Genomic DNA, 20,449 nt, shown 5'->3' with positions numbered 1-20,449 from the left:
TCTTCGCTTCTGAAAAACGACTTTTATGTAGGTATCAATATGGCGCAATGAATCCAATTATTCTGTATAGTTAAAATGCACTCATGAGAAAAGGCTTTGTTCAGTAGAAGATTGTATGTGTGCAAGTGTTTAGGTTTTTGATAACAGCCCTTGTAACACACATGAGCTGATATTCCATAATGGATTTTATTTGTATTTGTCTGATGACTGATGACCTTGAACAACTTTTCAAATACCTGTTGGCCATCTGTATTTCTTCCTTTGAGAAATACCTACTTAGATCTTCTGCTGAATTTCAATCAAGTTTTTCATTTTCTTACTATTGAATGGTTTGAGGTCTTTCTATATTTTGAATATTTATGGCAAATCAGATTTATAGTTTGCAAAAAGTACCTACTATTTTGTATGATTTCTATTTACTCTGTTGACTTTTATCCTTTGCTGTTCAGAAGTTTTTCGTTTTGATGTGATACTATTTTTGCTTTTGTGGCCAACGCTTTAGAGGTCATATCCAACATTTTTTTCAAAGATCATTGTCATGTACCTTTTCTCGTATGTTTTCTTTTAAAAGCTTTATACTCTCAGGTCTTTGGTTGGTTTTGCCTTCATTTCTGTATGTGGTGTGAAATAGTAGTCTTATTTTCTTTTGCTGCATGTGGATGTCTGGTTTTCTAATACCATTTCTTGAAGTGACAGTGCATTTTCCATTGCATGTTTATACACACTTTGTCAATCATCATTTGGCTGCAAATGTATAAGATGTGAATAGACCCTCTTTTCTGTTCCATTGTTCTACTCATCTGTGAGTATTATGCTGGGACCATGCTGTTGGAGTTACTATAACTTTGCAGTGTATTTTTAAATCAAGTAGTGATTGAATCATTTCTTCAGAATTCAGTTTTGGTCTGTTGTATGTGTCAAGGAATGTATTCCCTTCTGTATGTTTATCTGATTTATTGTCACATGGCTGTTCATTACAGTCTCTTATTAGCCTTTTTATTTCTTTAGCATTGGTTATAATTTCTCCTTCATTTCTGATATGTTTATGTGCATCTTCTTGCTTTCTTTAGTAGGCCTCATTAAATTTGTCAATATTGTTTATCTTTTCATAAACCACCTCTTCATTTCATTGATCTTTCCTCTTGATTTTCTGATCTCTATTTCATTTCTTTCTACTGTGATCTTTACTCTTTCCTTCATTATATTAGTTTGGGGCTCAATTCATTCTTATTTTATAGGTTCTCACTGTGTAACATTAGGGTGTTTATTTGAGATCGATCTTTGCTCTTTTTGGATGTAGGGGTTTATTGTTCTAAAATCATAGCAGTGATTACTATTGTGACTTCTTTCCTTTGAACTCATATTTACATATCATTGAGATGTAGGCCACAGTGGCATTATATCATGTGTTTGTTTGCATACTTTTTCCATAGAATATTATACATTTATATTTTTCTTATTATTCACTAGCATCCTTTTCCAGCAGCTTGACAGTCTCTCTTTAGCATTTCCTGACCGACAGTCTAATGAAGAACGTCTAGAAAAGGCTGTATCTTTCCTTCCCTTCTGAAACACAGTTTTGCTGTGTAGAAGATTCTTGATTGGTGGTTTTTACTGCAGCACATTGAATACTTCCTCCTACTTCCTCCTGACTTATACTATTTCTGTTCCGACGGTTGCTGTTATGCATAATGGAGCTTTCCTAAACACTGTTTGCTTCTTTCCTTTGCTGCCTCAGGATCCTTTCTTTGTATTTCATGATTTACAATTTGACTATAATATCTTGGGCTAATCTTATGTAGCATGAATCTGATTAGAGACCTTAGATTTTTACCAGGATATTTATGTTTTTCCAAGCTTAGAAAATTTTCAGCTATTATTTCTTTAAATAAGGTGTCTATTTCTTTACCTTTTTCTTCTCTACACTGACTTATAGTGCTTAAACATTTGTTCTTATACTATCTCATACATCTGTAAGCTTTGTGCATTACTTTTCATTCATTTTTCCTCTTTTCTCCTTTATTTTCTATTATCCTCTTTTTTTTCCTTTTTTATTTACTTCTTTATTTTTTACACACTGCATTTTGATTCACTGTACACAAATGGAGTACGTCATTTCATTTCTATGGTTGTGCAGGATGTACATTCATGCCATTCATGTAATCATACATGTACATGGGGTAATGATGTCTGTTTCATTCCACCAGTTTTCATACCCCCTCCCTCTCATTTCCCTCTACATAATCTCAAGTTCCTCCATTCTTCTCTCACCCTCCCACCCCACCTCCCCAATTATATATCATCATCCACTTATTAGGGAAAACATTTTGCCTTTGTTTTTTGGGGATTGGCTTGTTTCACTTAGCATGATATTCTCCAATTCCATCCATTTATCTGCAAATGCCACAATATTATTCTTCTTTATGACTGAATAATATTCCATTGTATATATATACCACAGTTTCTTTATCCATTCATCTGTTGAAGGGCATCTAGGTTGGTTCCACAATCTAGCTATTGTGAATTGAGCTGCTATAAACACTGATGTGGCTGCATTTCTGTAGTATGTTAATTTTAATTCCTTTGGGTATAACCCAAGGAGTGGGATAACTGGGTCAAAAGGTGAGTCTGTTCCAAGTTTTCTGAGGATTCTCCACATTGCTTTACAGAGTGGCTTTACCAATTTGCAATTCCAACAGCAATGTAAAAGTGTGCCTTTTTCCCCACATCCACTCCAACATCTATTATTGCTTATGTTCTTGATAATAACCATTCTAATTGGAGTAAGATGAAATCTTAGAGTTGTTTTAATTTGCATTTCTCTAATTATTAGAGATTATTAGAGAACATTTTTTCATATATTTGTTAACTGCCTGTATGTCTTCTTCTGGAAAGTGTCTGTCCAGTTCCTTGGCCCATTTATTGATTGGGTTCTTTGTATCTTTGGAGTAAAGTTTTGTAAGTTCTTTATAAATTTTGAAGATAAGTGCTCTATCTGAACTACATGTGGAAAAGATTTTCTCCCACACTGTGGGCTCTCCTTTCACATTATTGGTTGTATCCTTTGCTGAGAAAAAGCTTTTTAGTTTAAATCCATCCCATTTATTGATTCTTGCTTTGATTTCTTGTACTTTGGGGGTCTTGTTAAGGAAGTCTGATCCTAAGCCAACACGATGAAGTTTTGGGCCTACTTTGTCTTCTATTTGGTGCAGTCTCTGGTATAATTCCTAAGACCCTGATCCATTTTGAGTTGAGTTTTGTGCAGGGTGAGAGATGTTTAATTTCATTTTACTGCATATGGATTTCCAGTTTTCCCAGCACCACTTGAACAGGTTATCTTTTCTCCATTGTATGTTTTTGGCTCCTTTGTCTAGTATGAGGTAACTGTATTTATGTGGGTTTGTTTCTTGTCTTCTATTCTGAACCATTGGTCTTCCTGTCTGTTTTGGTGCCAATACCATAGCATTTTTGTTACTATTGCCCTGTAGTATAGTTTAAGGTCTGGTATTGTGATACCTCCTGCTTCACTTTTTCTGCTCATGATTATTTTGGCTATACAAGGTCTCTTATTCTTCCAGATGAAGTTCATGATTGCTTTCTCTATTTCTATGAGAAATGTCATTGGGATTTTAATTGGAAATGCATTGAATCTGTATAATGCCTTTGGTACAATGGTCATTTTGACAATATTAATTCTGCCTAGCCAAGAACATGGTAGAACTTTCCATGTTCTAAGGTTTTCTTCAATTTCTTTCTTTAGTTTTCTGTAGTTTTCATTGTAGAGGTCTTTCACTTCTTTTGTTAGATTGATTCCCAAGTTTTTTTTTTTTTTTTTTTTTTTGAGGCTATTGTGAATGGCAGATATGGACAAATTTTTAGAGACATATGATCCTCCCAAACTGAATCAGGAAGATGTACAAAATTTAAACAGATCAATTTCAAGCATCAAAATAGAAGAAGTCATCAAAAGCCTACCAACCAAGAAAAGCCCAGGACCAGATGGAGTCTCAGTCAAATTCTACAAGTCCTTTAAAAAAGAACTAATACCAATACTCCTCAAAGTATTCCAGGAAATAGAAAATGAGGGAACCCTTCTAAACTCATTCTATGAAGCTAGTATCAATCTGATACCATAACCAGATGCATCAAGGAAAGAAAACTTTAGACCAATATTCCTGATGAACATAGATGCAAAAGTCCTTAATAAAATTCTGGCAAATTGCATACAAAACATATTAAAAAGATAGTTCACTATGATCAAGTGGGGTTTATCCCAGGGATGCAAGGTTGGTTCAACATCCAGAAATCAATAAATGCAAATAATCTCATCAATTGACTTAAAGTTAAGAATCATATGATTATTTCAATAGATGATGAGAAAGACTGATAAAATACAGCACCCCTTCATGCTTAAAACTCAAGAAAAAATAGGGATGTAGGAACATACCTCAACATTGTAAAGGCTATCTATGCTAAGCCCACGGCCAACATCATTCTTAATGGAGAAAAACTGAAAGCATTCCCTCTGAAAACTGGAACAAGGCAGGGATGCCCTCTTTCACCACTTCTATTCAACATCATCCTTGAAACACCAGAGCAATTTGACAGACCAAAGAAATTAAAGGGATATGCACAGGAAAATAAGAACTCAAGTTCTAACTATTTGCTGATGACATGATTCTATATTTAGAGGATCCACAAAATTCCACTAGAAAAATTCTAGAACTAATAAATGAATTCAGCAGAGTAGCAGGATATAAAATCAATATGCATAAATCTAATGCATTTCTATTCATATCATCTTCTTTTTGATATTGTGGATCCTTTCTTCTGCTTTATCATTGCCCCTGTGGATGGCACTTTTTCATTTTCCACTGTGTTCATTGTATGATTTAGCACCAGCGCTACTGCACTACTTCTATGTGTAAACTATGCACCTGTGTAGTTATATAAACTTAAATGTCGAGACACATATATGTGAAACCCATTGAACATCATCTAAATTTCTCTTCCTGGTCACTTACTGCTTCCTCCTTGCACTGAATGTTTCTCTGTACTTTCTGGATGTCTGTTGAGACTCATGGATACAGTCATTTATATTTTTTTCAGGAAATGTATAAACTTTCTCCTCTATAGGGTCAGTCATGGCAAAACTTTCTCCTCTATAGGGTCAGTCATGGCACTGTGCTCTGTCTCCCTGGTGATGTCATATCTTCCTGATAGTTTTCAATCTTCATGGTCACATAGCCATGTCTGTACACTTGCAAACATGTGTACTTATTGCTATCTTCATGACTGACTTTAAATGGGAAGGACTTTCAGGTAAGCCAGTCCAGAGATTCTGAGCAGAAGATCTGTTACAGTTCCCTTGTCTGGGACCACTGTGGCTATCACAGCACTGGGGGCACACTAAGCCCGGGACCACTGCTGCCAGCAGGGTGCCAGGCTGGGATTCCTTGGCTACAAAGACTGTCACAGCCCTGGGACATATACTGAGCCTCCAAGCCAGTGAGGCTGTCATCATGCTGGGGAATACCCTGTGCCCCCAGATGCTGGGGCTTGTGTGTCCCTGAGGTTTGTCTAGAGCCCAAATCTATCTCTGTTGACTGTAAATCAAGTCTGCCTCACCAGGGTAGCAGGTTCATGCCTGGTGCTGGGTATGTGGGGTGATTCAGTCTGAGGAACCAGCTGGTAGTCAGGGGATGGAGGTCTTCCCTTTTCTGAGTTTTAATGTATGAAGTCCTGTTAGGGTCCAAGAAGAATATAGAGTTCTCTACCTTCTCCTTTCCCAAAGGGGATGGTACCTCTTTTTTTGTCATATGTTGCCAAGGTGGTGTTGATATGGGTTTGATGAAAATGTCCTTTCCCCCGCTTATCAGCTATTACAATTTTATGATATAACCACCTTGTTTACTTAGTTCTTTTGAAGGTATTTTCTTTTGTAGATATTTATCAAAATTATAAAATTTATCAAATTCTGCACACACATTTCTATTCCAAGCACATGCCCTAAAAAATTCCTACAAGTACATCCTATCTTCTGAGTCTGCTTCCCAGGGAACATAACGATACACATACAGTGTCCCAGAAGAGTCTCTTCCTGATGCATAGGGACTGGGATTTGTGAAGGACTTTTTAAGATTGGGCACCAAACTGGCCACCAAGAAATCATGAGTAAGTTTCAATCAAAACTGTCCATGTTTTCTGAACCATTTCTCTATAGACCACATTCTCTCTCCTTGTGATGATACTTAGACACATCAGGCTATCCCATTTCACTTCCAAGTGGATATTATCAATTGTGTGATTCACAGGAACAGTGAACATTTCAAGAACAAACTCAACAACAAAGAGGACATTTCATAGCATATACACATTTTAATTAAGAAATGTATCGATAGGTCAAATGTAGTGAATAAATCAAAAAACTATTAGATGCAGCTGAGAATATTTTTAACTCTGGGTTCTTTGACATGAAACCAAACATATGAGCAACAAACACACAAAAAAAAGGTTGCTTTACACCAAAATTCAAAACTTCTATACATAAAAAAAGCATTGCAAAGAAAATGGATCAAGCAGAGACATAAAATGGACACAGAGAACAATGGAATAAGATAGAGAGCAAAGAAATAAATCTACCAATTTATGGATCAACTCATGGCCAAATGATTTTTGACAAAGATGTCAAGTTCCTACAGTGGGAAAAGGACAATCTCTTCAGTCCAGGTTGCCAGAAAAATCCCTCATGCAGAAAATGAGAGAAAACACTCATCTTACACCATAAACAAAAAAACATGAATAAATAAAATGAATTAAAGACTTAAACTTTATGGAAACTGTGAATCTACTAGAAGAAAACAGTAGATAATTCTGATATTGTTTTGCGTGATGATTCTTTGAATATATACCCCAAAGCATAGACAAAAAGACAAAAATCATTAAATGAGATTGCCTGAAATTAAAGATTGCCTTTACCACACAGCAAAAGTAACACTCTGCAAAGAAACGACATACTGAGTGGAAGAATACATTTGGAAACCCACACATAGGATACGAAGTTAATATCCAAAATATCTGGAACTGAAAGAACCCAAGAGTAAGAAAACAAAGAACTTAATTATAAATGAACAAGGGACCTGAAGAAACATTTCTCAAAATAAAGACCGAGAAATGGTCAATGGGCGTGGGAAATGCTCATCCTCGCTAAGCATCAGGGAAATGCCAGCTCATCCCACAAGGTGGCATCAGCTCAGCCTGATTGAGGAATCACTGTCAGAGACACAGAAGGCAACCAGCCGTGGAGAGCATGTGAAGAAAGCGATGTAGGAGTGCTACTGTTGGCGCTGTAGATCAGTACAGTACATCAAAAACAGTTTTCACGCTGTTCAGAATATCTAGAATAGAACCAGCATAACATCAAGCAATCTTACCACTCAATGTCTATTCAAAGGGCATGAAATCCATGTGAGGGATACACGTAGATTCCCATCTTCGGAGCAGCATTATTCACAGCCCGCTGGGTAAGGAACCATCAGAAGTGTGCATTATCAGAGAAATAGGTAAAGAGGTGTGGTATATGCACACAGCAGAACACTAGTCAGGCATGGAATATAAGATGATTCTGGCATTTGCGACATTGATGAATCTGTATGACATTATGTGGAGTGAAATGAGCCAGATATGGAAAGAAAAGTACCTCGAGGAAAGGCAGTCCTCATGGAGACCGCAAACTGCTGACTATCAGAGACAGTGGCAGAGAGGATTAGTAGATGTTGGCCGAGGAAACAAAATTTTCCTTAGGAATATCTTCAAGGAATCTATTGCATAACAATAAATTTAATTATTAGAAAACAAATTGCATACTTAAGAAAAATGGAAATATTCAGAATCAAGAAAATGTAACAAACTTTCACAAATAAAAAAAAAGGTGTAATCTGCACAATTATTAAATGAAAAAAGATTTGATTAACTATTTCTCTACAGAAAACAAACTGCCAACAGGTACCCAAAAATATGTTCAATTACTCATAGGAAATGCAAATAAAAAGCAAAATGAGGTAGTACTTTACTCCCAATAGAATGCTATATTTATTATAAATTGTTAAGAGTGTGAATGTGCCAGAGCATTCATACATATGAATGTAGAAAATGCCAACCACAGGGAAGGATGTGGGGGTGGGGGCAGTGTAACAATATACCAACAATGGGAATGTAGATTAGTACGGCACTGTAGAAGTCAGGGTACAGGGCCCTCAGAAAGCTGAAACCAGAGGCACTGTAGAAGTCAGGGTACGGGGCCCTCAGAAAGCTGAAACCAGAGGCACTGTAGAAGTCAGGGTACGGGGCCCTCAGAAAGCTGAAACTAGATCTAATATATGATCCCTATGATCTGGCTGTACCACTCCTAGTTATAATCTGAAAGAATTAAAATCAGTATACTTTACAGATACATACATGCAAACCCATGTTTACAGCAGTCCAATCACAATAGCCAAGTCATGGGAGCAGCCTAGCTGTCCATCAATCAGATGAATGGACAAATAAGAAAACAACAATGTGGTAGATACACAGTGGAGTTTTATCGAACCATAGAGGAATAAAATTATGTCATTTACAGGAAGAGAGATGGAACTGGAGACCATAAATGTGAGGAAAATGTCAGACTGAGGAAAAAAAAAATCATCATCTGGTTACTTTCATAGCTTTCACTAGAGGGAAAAAGAAGGGACACCACGAAACTAGAAGGGAGACCTTGGAGAGAAGGGACTCAGGGGAGGGGGGACAGAGTGTGGGGTAGACACTGGAGAGTGCAACTGATCAAACTGTTTTCGTGTTTGCACGAATACACCACAATTACACTCACCACTCTGTGGAATCAATATGCACTAATAAAATTTCAGTGACTATGAAAAGCAGATTGGCTATTCTTTTATGCTATGTACGTGTAGGAATATAGCACAATGAATCCCAGCATTATAAATAATGAAAATGCATCATGAAAAATGTTTTTGAAGGGACACTGGTGTTCTACCATGGGACAGAACAAGTGCCTTGCATGTGTGAAGCCCTGGATTCCATCCCTAGTACAGAAGAGAAAAGGGGGACGGACAGAATAAAACTAAACAAATGGTAGTATATGGCACAGTGGTCTTATTCCTACACAGATATTATACAATAAGTGGAAACCAACACAGGCATACCGTGTTCAACAGAAGGAATAGGTTATGAGAAATGCAGTGCTAAGTGATTTCATCATTTTGTGAACATAACAGAGGATACTTCCACAAACAAAGATGGCTACAACGTCATAAGGTGATACACCTAATGGGGCTATCACCGCACATGCTGCCCTTTATTAACTGCAATGGCATAAGGAGGTGCATTCAAACAAATAAACATGCATGAATTTCCATAGCATTACAGTTCACAATAGCCAAGAGATGGCAATTACCCAAGTGCCCATTGATGGGTGCATGGATAAACACCTAATGTGCATAAATGCAGTAGAATATTACTTAGCCATAGTGAGGAGGAAGCAAGTTTCCATAAACCATTAAGTTGGTCAAAGGCAGGAGGAAAAGAATAAAAGTGGAAATGAGAGAAGGATGAAATACAGAAAGAGGAGAAGAAAGGAAGGAAAAAATAAATAAGGATTGTAAAAATAAAGGCAACATATCAAAGTTACCATAGGGATCATATTAGTATGAATTATATGAACAAATCTGAATTAAAAGGCAGATTTCAGCTTTCAGGTTGAAAATTAAAACACTGCTCTTACAAAAAGTAGGAAACAAAAGTGAGAAATCTGGGTTCTCTGTTAAGTCCAGGAGATTGTCAATCCCCACCCTTCTCTTCTGTAAGGCCCCCAAAAAGGAAACCCCAACTCTGTCCTATGGATCCACGGCCACCCCAATCAACCGCAGGAGGCGTCACTTGATGCAAACTGCAAGAGGTGTTTATTCCAGCGCGCTGGGACCCGACTCGTGACTCACGCAGAAGTCGAGGAGTCGAGTCCCTAGCAGAAAATCTTGTAGGTTTATAAAGGCAGAGACCACACATTGGGAGGGGTCGCACATGAAAGGGGAAAAAAAAGGAAAAAAAGGGGAACAAAGCTGCCGGGAAATTCCAAAGGGGGTCTGGGTTTGCTGATAACATACAACATGTTTCACAATGTTTTACAACAGGGTGTAGATTCTGGTCAACAGTTTCTGGTAATCTTATAACTGTCTTGCTCAATTTACTCTCTATTTGGGGCTGTTTCCTGGATCAGCTTTAAGGGCTTTGTTCCCGTCACTGGGAGGAAGACCTTAGGGAGTTGAGATAAAACAGACAGCTTAAAAAAATGTCCATTCTTTCACTTCCTTTAAGAAACGAATAAACAAGAGAAAACATATCAAATGTTTTCAGAATTAAATTCATACATATGAAGTGACTATAGCCATGATGGGGTAAGCACTTTGATTTTTTAAAAAATTACCTTCAGAGAAGACAAATAATCAAAGTAAGGTAGAGAACACTGACATTCAAATAATAATTTCTCAGGAAGCCACAATGGCATGATATAAGTTCTTTGCACCACTTGAAATCTCGAGAATGGCGGAAAGGAAGTTTACCTCACTTGGAACAGTAAGTACTACAAACACAAGAAGTCAAAAGGGGAAAATATAACTACAAAATTTAAAAACATAGAGTCTTATGTGCTATAAGAATAGAGGACATAATCTGGGCATGGTGGTGCACGTCTGTAACCCCAGCAGCTCCAGAGGCTGAGGCAGGAAGATTGCAAGATCAAACCAACCTCAGCAACTTAAACAAGGCCCTGAGCAAAGTAATGAGAACCTGTCTCAAAATAAACATAAAAATAAAGAAGGGCTGGAGATGTGGTTCAGTGGTTAAAGGCCCCTGGGTTCAATCCCAGGTACCAAGAGGGAAAAATAAATAAAAGAATAGAGCACATTAAGCATGTCCTTCAGGGCAGATAAAAAAAAAAAAATCCAGGCTATTCAAATTCATATTTGTTTTGAGTTCCCAACATCCCCTTAGTTCTGAGATCATTAATCCATCAAGAACAAGAGGCTGCTCTGCTAAGGAGTCTCCCCAGGGCCCCCTTCACATCCTTGTTCCTCAGGCTGTAGATGAAGGGATTCAGCATGGGAGTGACCACAGTGTACATCACTGAGGCAATTGTGCTACTCTGAGAAGAATGGGTCGCAGTAGAACTGAGATAAATCCCTAATATTGTTCCATAAAACAAGGAGACCACACAGAGGTGAGACCCACAGGTGGAAAATGCTTTATACTTTCCCACAGAGGACATCTTCATTAAGGAGAAGATAATCTGAGAGTAGGAGAAAAGGATCCCAGTCAAAGGAAGCACAACCACCAGGACAGTTGCCAAGTACAGAAAAATAGTAATGATGAAGGTATCAGAGGTGGCTGCTTTGAGAAGCTGAGTCAGCTCACAGAAGAAATGTGGGATCTCAGTGCCTACAGAGAAGGTCAGTTGTTTCATTAGTAGAATATGAATCAGGGAGACCCAGAACATGATGAGCCACGATGTCATAACCAGGAGGACACAGAGCTGGGGGCTCATAATGACTGTGTAGTTCAGGGGGTGACAGATGGCCACAAAGCGATCAAAGGCCATCACTGTCAGTAGGAAAGTATCAACTCCACCATAAGTATTAAAAAAATATACCTGAAACAGGCACTCTATGTAGGAGATGTCTTTGCTCTGTGCCTGGATGTTCACCAGCATCTTTGGGACTGTGGTGGAGACGAAGCAGATGTCAACCAAGGACAGGTTGGAGAGGAAGAAGTACATGGGGGTGTGGAGGTGGGGGTCAGAACTGACAGCCAGGATGATGAGCAGGTTCCCAAGCACTGTGACCAGGTACATGGACAGGAACAGTCCAAAGAGGACAGGCTGTAGGTCTGGATCCTCTGAGAGACCCAGGAGGAGGAACTGTGATAGGGCTGTGCAGTTCTCTGCTTCCATGCAGCTGGTGTATCATCTGGGGAAGGAGGCAAAGGCAACACTCTGTGAACAGGCAAGTAGGGCTCAGTTAGTCATCACCGTACAATATCACCCACACACAATGCCCTTCACCCTGGATCGAGTCCTGATGAGAGCTACAGTGTACTCCTCAGCCAAGTGCCAGACCATTTTTTCTTTAAAGAGTATAATCATTCACATTTTCCTTAAATTAGAAGACAACTCTTTCTTTCATCATCAACTCACAAGTTTTGTTTCTCCTTTTCTAAGTCTTCGTATTGCTAAGGGGCTTTCCCCAAATTTCCAAATAATTCTCCACATCCTTTGAAAAGAGCTTTATTTCCAGCCAGGGCTGAGTGTGCAGAAAACCAAACAGTTCTGCAACCCTCAACCCTGACTGGGGATTAGAATATGCTTATAAGATCTAAAATCACAAAGAGCAGGGGCAGGAGAAGCAATCATAACCACGAGGTATATTTCATATAAATGGAATGTTACAAAAAGAGTCATGTAGCCACATTCTCAGAAATTACATTCTCAGCCTTAGTCCCATAGCGAAGGATATTGTGGTCAGGGTGCAAGTAGGTAGGGGTGGACATGTTGGCTTTTGTGAAAGTGGTCTCATGTGGAAGGGAGCGCATTTTCACACAGCATGAGGTGTCTGAACAAAATGGGTAAATCTGGGCTAATTTTGAAATCAGCCCATAACTGTATGAGGGAATATTTCTTTCATATGATCCCTACAGAAGAACTGAAAATAGCTCACATCTTTTCCTTCTTAGCCTTCATACCCCTCTATGCTAAAGCTCCGAAACAGTGATTGAACACAGATTTTTAATTCAAACCACCTTTTTTCTGTGAGTTGACACTTCATAGTAACATGATAGCTCTATCAGTGCCTTTGTTTTCTTTATTTCTAATCAAGTGGTTATTGGTATCACCTTATTGGTTAATACTAAAAATGCCTATTGCTCAGTAGCAAATGAAAACTGCCATTATTATTACTAAAGTTACCTTAAAATTCCTTCTTAATGATATTTTGGATATATAAATCTTTCAATGCACCACACAGAGTTGGGATTTTAAAAGGGGATTCTTGAGTTAGATTTCCTTGGACAAATGGCTAGAAAGATCCACCAAAGAAAACTAAAGTTCTTTCAAAGTACAGACCTCATGTTCATAGACTAAAAACATATGAAATGTTCCTCTTCTCGAAATTCAAAAAGTAAAGCCCAGTACCCATCTTTTCCCTTGTTTTCCTTCTTACTTTATAAGCCCCACTTGGCCATGCCTGTTCTCTCCAGTGACTGTCCAGGGGGAAGTCTCCTTTCTTTGTCTGTCCATGTAGAGCATGCTTGGGCTTTTCATCCAGACTAAGATTGCAGAAGTCCAGGCGTGAGGCACCAAGAGCATTGTGAAATTTTCTCTTGTCTCAAGATTTGAATTCTCAGAGCTCCTCATTAAATAAATTGTTCTATTTTTTCACTCTCCAAATCATTCGTATCCCCTGGGGTACAAAAAAAGTACCCCAGTTGGGGAAGATTTTAGTGAATTTTGCATCCGTGGAGGTAAAAGCAGTAGAAGATGATTTATTTTCTTCAAGAAAAATCTATTTTTTTTGGTTTAATTTAAAATTAATATCCAGGTAGCATGGTCCTATAATCCCAGCAACTGTCAGATCCAGTCTAAGACCTGCCTCAGCATCTTAGCAAGACCCTGTATCAAAATAAAAAATAGAAAAGACTAGGAATGTAGTTCAATGCTAATGTACCTCTGGGTTCAATCCCCAGTACTAGATACATAAATAAAGTAATAGTAAAAGTGTATTTTCTAAGGAAACATTTATTTAAGGACTCAGTGCCAGAAACCACCTCCTATGATTTGCCTCCTTTTAACAGTCTTTGGAGATTTTATATATAATTTCAGATTCGAAAAGTTACAGAGCAACAACAACAAAAAAACTTAGTTTTCATTTTCTTTAACCTTTCTATTTTTCAAATTTATTGATTCATGTATTTAAATTTACAGATGAAATTGCACAGGTGTTTGTGTACCATGTGATGTTCCTAAGTGTCTTATTTAATGCTGCAGTTAAATCTAAGAGGGAGGAAGGAAGGGGGAGAGGGGGAGAGGGAGGATGGAGGGAGAGGGGGAGAAGGAAGAGGAAAGTAGGGGTCACGAGGAAGATGAACCCTTTCAGGGTATGCCCCCAGTGACCCACCTCTTCCAGCCATGCCCTACCTGTTTACAGTTACCAACCAATTAGTCTGTTCAAAGGAGGATTGATGGATTGGTTTACAACTCTCATAATCTAAGCATTTCTCTTTTGAATATTTCTGCATCAACAGAATCTTCAGGTAATACCTCATATCCAAACCATAACAGATATATATCCAGTAGTAGGATTGCTGGATCATATGGCAGGATTATTTTCTTTTTTATGGCCATTCGTATCATTTTGCATACTGTTTGGACTTATTTTCATTCCCAACAACAGGGCAAAAGGGTTCCTTTTCTTCACATCCTTGTGAACAATCACCTTTTGTCTTTGGATAACAGTCATTCAAACAGAGTTGGTATCTTATAATGGTTTTTATTTGCATTTCCCCAATAACTAGTAATGTGAACAATTTTTCATATATTTATGCTCATTCCTATTTCTTCTTCTGAAAAATATGTTTAGATCTTTGGTCTAATTTCTTTTAAGTTATCTGCTTCTTTCCTAATAAATTACTTGTATTTTTAACTCTTTTGGATATTAAACACAGATCGAATTTATAGTCTGTAAAAATTACTTCCCATTCCATAGACTTCCTATTCACACTGATGAGTTTTTCCTCTTGTGCAGAAGCGTTTTAATTTGAGGTAGTTTGTATTCATGCTTTTGTGACCTGTGCTTTAGAGGTCTTGTCCAAATAATCATTGTCCAGATCAATGTCTTCTACGTTATCATTTAATAGTTTAATACTTTCAGATATTATTTGAAATCTTTAGTCCATTTTGCATTGACTTTTGTCATGGTGTGAGATAAGAGATGAATTTTCTTCTTCCACACAGGCAAAACCAGTTCTCCATCACCATTTTATGAAGACTATCCTTTTGCCTTTGTGTATTCCTAGGGACTTTGCTGATAATCAGTTGGTTTTAAATGCATGAATCTGTTTCTGGTCCTTCTGTTCCACTGGTCTGTTTCTTTTTAGGCCAGGACAACACTGTTTTAGTTGCTATAACTTTAAGGCATGTTTTTAATCAGGGAGTGACTGGATTATTTCTTCATAGTTCAATTTTGGTATGTTGCACATGTCAGTAATGGATTCACTTCTACTGGCTTATCCATGTTATTACTGCATGGTTGTTCATTATATTCTCATGATTCCCAACATTCTTTTTGTTATCAGTTGAACTTCCTCCTTCTCTTCTGATTTTATTTGTCTGAGTTTTCTCCCTTTTATTGTAGTTAGTGAAAGCACCCAGAAACCTCTCCGGATGCAGGAACCCACACAAGAAATTTTATTAGCCGGACAGCCAGAGTGTCTACCCACAGGGTGAGAGAAAGAGAAAGAGAGAAAGAGAAAGTAAGGAGGAGAGAGAGAATGAGGAGGAGGAGAGAGAGAGAGAGAGAGTGATGAGGAGAGAGAGAGAGAGAAAAATGGTGGTGGAGCTATCCTAAAGTACTGGAATCTTCCAGGCTAATAACAATGGACCAATGGCTGGGGAGGAGGTTTGTAGGCTAACAATCTGGATCAATTACTGACTAGGAAGTTCATGGGCTAACAATCTGGGTTGTAAAATGGTGTGGGGGAAGGAGATGGCAGCAGTAAAATAGCAGATCTGATGTCAATAGTTAGTCTTGATAACAGTTTGTTGATAGTGTCTACTTTTCCATAAAACCACCCCTTGATTTCATTGATCTTTCCCTGGTTTTCTAGATTTTATTTATTTCCTCTGATTTTCATTATTCCCTTCATATTATTTTAATTTGAGGTTCAGTTCATTCTTATCTTTCTAGATCCTTACTGTGTAACATTATGTTATCTTCTTTTTGGATAGAGGTGTTTATTGCTATATTAAAATGAAAATGATTGCTATTGTAACAGTGTTTACTTTTAACTTTCCTACTTCAGATACAATTGAGCCACCCACCACAGTGACCTTATTGTTTATCTTCTATTTGTCTACTTGCTTGGACCAAGGTCTTTTATACACATTCAGATGCTTTGAATCACTCATTAGCATCTGTTTTCACCAATTTGAATGACTTGCTTAGCATTTCCTGAAGGACAGTATGGTAGAGATGGACTTCCCACTGCTAGTTTGTGAAAATATTTCTCCTTCACTTCTAAAAAACAGCTTCATATTATATTTTGATTATGATTAAACATGAGATAGTCACATAAGTATTGAATCTACCTGGAGAAGTCTGACCTGCCCATTCCTGGAAATTTATACCTTTCTCTGGGTTTGGAAAGTTTTCTGCTTTTATTTTTTTTTTCTTTCTTTTTTTTTTTTTTTTTTCCTTGTACGAGGGATTGAACCTTAGGGGACATTTAACTACTGAGACACATCCCCAGTCTTTTTTATAATATATTTAGAGATCAGATCTCGATAAGTTGCTTAGGGCCTCCCTAATTGCTGAGGCCGGCTTTAAACTCGTGATCCTCCTGTCTCAGCCTCCTGAGCTTCTGGATTACAGGCATGTGCAACTGCACCTAGTCTCTGCTATTATTTCTTTAAATAAGATTTTTATCACTTTATCTTTGTCTTGAATCTAATGACTTGAATATTTTCTCTTTTGATAATCTTCCATAAATTCTGTTATTTTTCCTTATTTCTTGTTATTTGTTTTTCAACTCTTCTGATGGTATACTTTCCAATATACTACCTTAGAAAGCAAGGATTCATCTACCTTATCAGTTTTGCTATTGATGGCTTTATTCCATTTACCATTGTACCTTTGTACCTCCAGGACTATTTCTTTTTGAGATATATGCATATGTAAATATGTTCATGTACATATATGAATATGTATGTGTATGTATATATATATATATATATATATATATGATATAGTATCTGTTAAATTTCTCAATTTGGTCCTTTGTTGTTTTCTTCCTTTCATTGAATGCTTCTCTGATTTTCTTGATTTTTGTTGAACCTCGTTAAATAAGTTATTTTGAATTTTCATCAGAGAGCTTACACACTTTCTCTTATATAGGGTCACTCATAGATACAGGTTTTGACTCTCTGGAGATGTCACGTTTCTCTGATTGCTACTGATTCTCATATCAGTGGATCAGTGTCTGCACATTTGGAAAACTGTATACTCATTGCAGTCTTTAAAGGCAGTAGCCAGTACCAAGATGCTAAGCAGGAGATGTGGCATGGTCCTATGCCTAGGACAATGGGTGACACCGTTATCACTAGGGGGCACAATGAGCCTGGGACCACTGCTGTCAGAAATTGCCAGGAAGCTGGGTGCAGTAGCACACGCCTGTAATCCCAGTGCCTTGGGAGGCTGATGCACGAGGAACATGAGTTCAAAAGCATCCTCAGCAACTCAGCGAGGCCCTGAGCAACTCAGCAGGACCCTGTCTCTAAATAAAATATTTTTAAAAAGGGTTGGGATGTGTCTTGTGGTAAGCATCCCTGGGTTCAATTCTTGGTACCAAAAAAAAAAGAAAAAAAAAAGAAAAGGAATGTGCCTCGGTGGAGTCCACAGCAAGACAGACTGGCACCATACTGGGGCTTGTCCCTCACTGAGCCACACCAACGTAGGCACCCGGCAGTGATGCACACTGTACTTAAGCTTGCCTAGCAAAGGTAACAGGTTCATGCCTGGTGCTTGGGTATGTATGGCAATTAAGTTCATAGGAACCATCCAGTAATCAGGGGATATGATGGTCTTTCTTTCCTGATCTGGGTTTTAATGTATCAATATCAGGTCCAGTATTAGCATCTAAGGAGAATACTGTGTTTACTTAACTTTCCTTCCCCAAAGCAGACAATGCCACTCTTTGTATGCTGCACTAACAAGGATTGGTTGATGTAGATCAGCTAAAACTGTCCTTCCTCCCTTTACCAGCTACTGCTATTTTTATGGTATAGGCAGGTATTATTATCCCTTACTTGGTTTACTTAGTTCTTCGGAAGATATGTTTATGTTTTCTGTGTAGTTTTTGAAATTATGAAATATGCTCAAATTTTCCAAGTAAATGTTTATTCTAAGCATTGGCCCAGGAAAATCTGCAAGTGTGTCCTATTCTCAGAATACTTCTGTGTGGGTCAGCTTTCTGTCACTTTATCAAAACACATGTCAAGAAAAACTTAAAGGAAACATGTTTATTTTGGGCTTATGGTTTCAGAGATTCAGTCCATAGTCAGCTGATTCCTTTGCTCTGGGTCTGAGATAAGGTAGAACATTGTAGAGGAAAGGATAGTGAAGGAAAGTCTCTCAGCTCATGGCAGCCCTGAGAGAGAAGGAAAAAAAAGGGGGAAGGAGAAGGAGAGAAAAGGAAAGGAAGAGGGAGGGAGGAAGGGAGGCAGGGAAAGAGAGAAGCCAGGGACAAGAAATAGTCCCTAAAAGCACCTCCCCCAGTGACCTACCTCTTCCAGCCATGACCAAGTGCCAACAGTTACACTCAGTAGTCCATTCAAAGGATTAATCTATCGAATGGATTGATCTACTGATGAGGTTATAGCTCACATATCCTATCTTTTCACCTCTAAACATTGCTGTATGGCCTAATGTTAACTTTTTGGTAGGCATTCCTAGATTCAAATCATAATATTCTACCCTAGTCCCTAAAAACTCATACCCATCTCAAAATGCAAAATGCATTCAGTCTATATCAGGGAGTCCCGATAGTTTTAGCAGTTCCAGCATTGCTAAATGTCTAAGCCAAAATCTCCTCTAGGTCTCAATGCAAACTCAGCAGTGAGTCCCTGTAAGAATCAAAAACTGCACACCTTAATATACAATGGCATAGAGTAAACATTCCCATTCCAAAAGGGAGGAATAGGGGCACAGAAATCAGAAACCAGACAAAAAGCATGACTGAAACCCAGGAGGGCAAACGAGTACTACAGCTCCATGTCTGGCACTGGGGGCTCAGGATGATGAGATACGGGTCCCAGCAGGTTTTGGCAACCCTGCCCCAACGGCCTTCTGACTGCAGCCCACGTGGCCTCTCTCTTGGCAGGGTTCTGCTCAATTCCTACAGCTCTCCACATTTCTGGCACCTTTTAATCTCTGGGGTCTTCATTGCAGTTTTGGTTTTACTCTCCCAGCTTCACCCATTGCCCTTTCAGAGGGTTCTACAGGGACTCCAACCCTGAAACGCTTTGCCTTGCTTCCTGGACCTTCCTTTGAAGTCTTGGTGAAAGCCTCTGCGGCTCCTTAAGTACAGCATCCTGCAGAAACAGTAACGTGGGTGATGCCAAGGTCTGCCACCAGGAGCCAGGCCCTTTGGACTAGGGCTGCAGTGGGCTCTGAGTGCTGGGGAAGCTGACATAGTGAAACAAATCCTAGAGACGCAACTTCATAGCTGTGACACGCAAGCAGTGTACCCCCTGGGTCCCTTCTCAAAAAAGTTTTCACTTGTACACCTTTGAGTCTGTCATGGGTGTCATCTTACTGATTCTCGAGATCTCCTCCAGGCATCTTTTCTATTGTGCAAGCATTTAACTTTTCTTTAGTGGTGGTGATCTCTTCAACAATCATAGCTTCCTGGCAATTTTATGCACATTTTTTTCTGGCCAAATGTAAGTTTTTAAAATCTTTTTTCTCTGCCTTCTGTTCCCAATTACTACAGTAAACCTGACTATCTGCTGCTAGAAAAATCTATGCCACCACCTGCATGCTGTGCCGCTTGGAAATAGCCCCTGCTAGATTAATTTGTCTCTCGCCTTTCTATTAGTTCTCACAGGAAGCTTCAAAGCATAGGGAAAATGTAGGTAAGTTCTTTGCCAAAATGTAACACAAGTCCAATGCTCAATAGAGTCCTCATTTCCATCTGAGATCTCCTGAGCACAGGACTGTCCACATTCCTATCGGCAGTCTGTTCTGAGCTCCCACTAGAATTGCCCACTAAGCTCTGCTCAACATTCTGAGACTTCCTCAGCCCTCATCTCCAAATTTTCCAAATTCCTCATGCAAATCAGTTCCAAAATCTTTAAACCACATAGACAAGTTAGTCACAGCAATGACCCAACTTCTCCGTACCAGTTTCTTCATTGGTCAGCTTTTCATTACTGCTATGAAAAAAATATATACAGGGGGCTGGGGCTATAGCTCAGTTGGTAGAGTGCTTGCCTCGCACTGGCAATCCCCAGCACCACAAAAAAAAAAAAAAATATATATATATATGTATACACACACACACACACACACACACACACACACACACACACACATATATCTGACAAGAACAATTTGGAGAAGAACAAATTGAT

At 38.5% G+C, this 20,449-nt stretch overlaps 2 protein-coding genes across 2 annotated transcripts in view; both read right to left on the bottom strand.

The window, feature by feature from the left end:
• The window catches only part of LOC306646383 (uncharacterized protein), a gene marked incomplete at both ends in the record, with an annotated part of 32,629 nt that overhangs the window by 9,090 nt on the left and 3,090 nt on the right, over nucleotides 1–20,449 (bottom strand). The gene's annotated exons all lie outside the window — the stretch shown is intronic.
• Nucleotides 11,066–12,001, bottom strand: LOC306646142 (olfactory receptor 7D4-like; the record flags this gene model as incomplete). Its single annotated transcript, XM_079114599.1, has 1 exon — nucleotides 11,066–12,001. One exon carries the CDS (start codon nucleotides 11,999–12,001, stop codon nucleotides 11,066–11,068), a length of 936 nt encoding a protein of 311 aa, XP_078970725.1.

Source organism: Sciurus vulgaris (genome assembly GCF_902686455.1).
Source record: "Sciurus vulgaris genome assembly, chromosome: 16".
NCBI lineage: Eukaryota > Metazoa > Chordata > Mammalia > Rodentia > Sciuridae > Sciurus > Sciurus vulgaris.
This window is presented reverse-complemented; position numbering and strand designations above follow the sequence as displayed.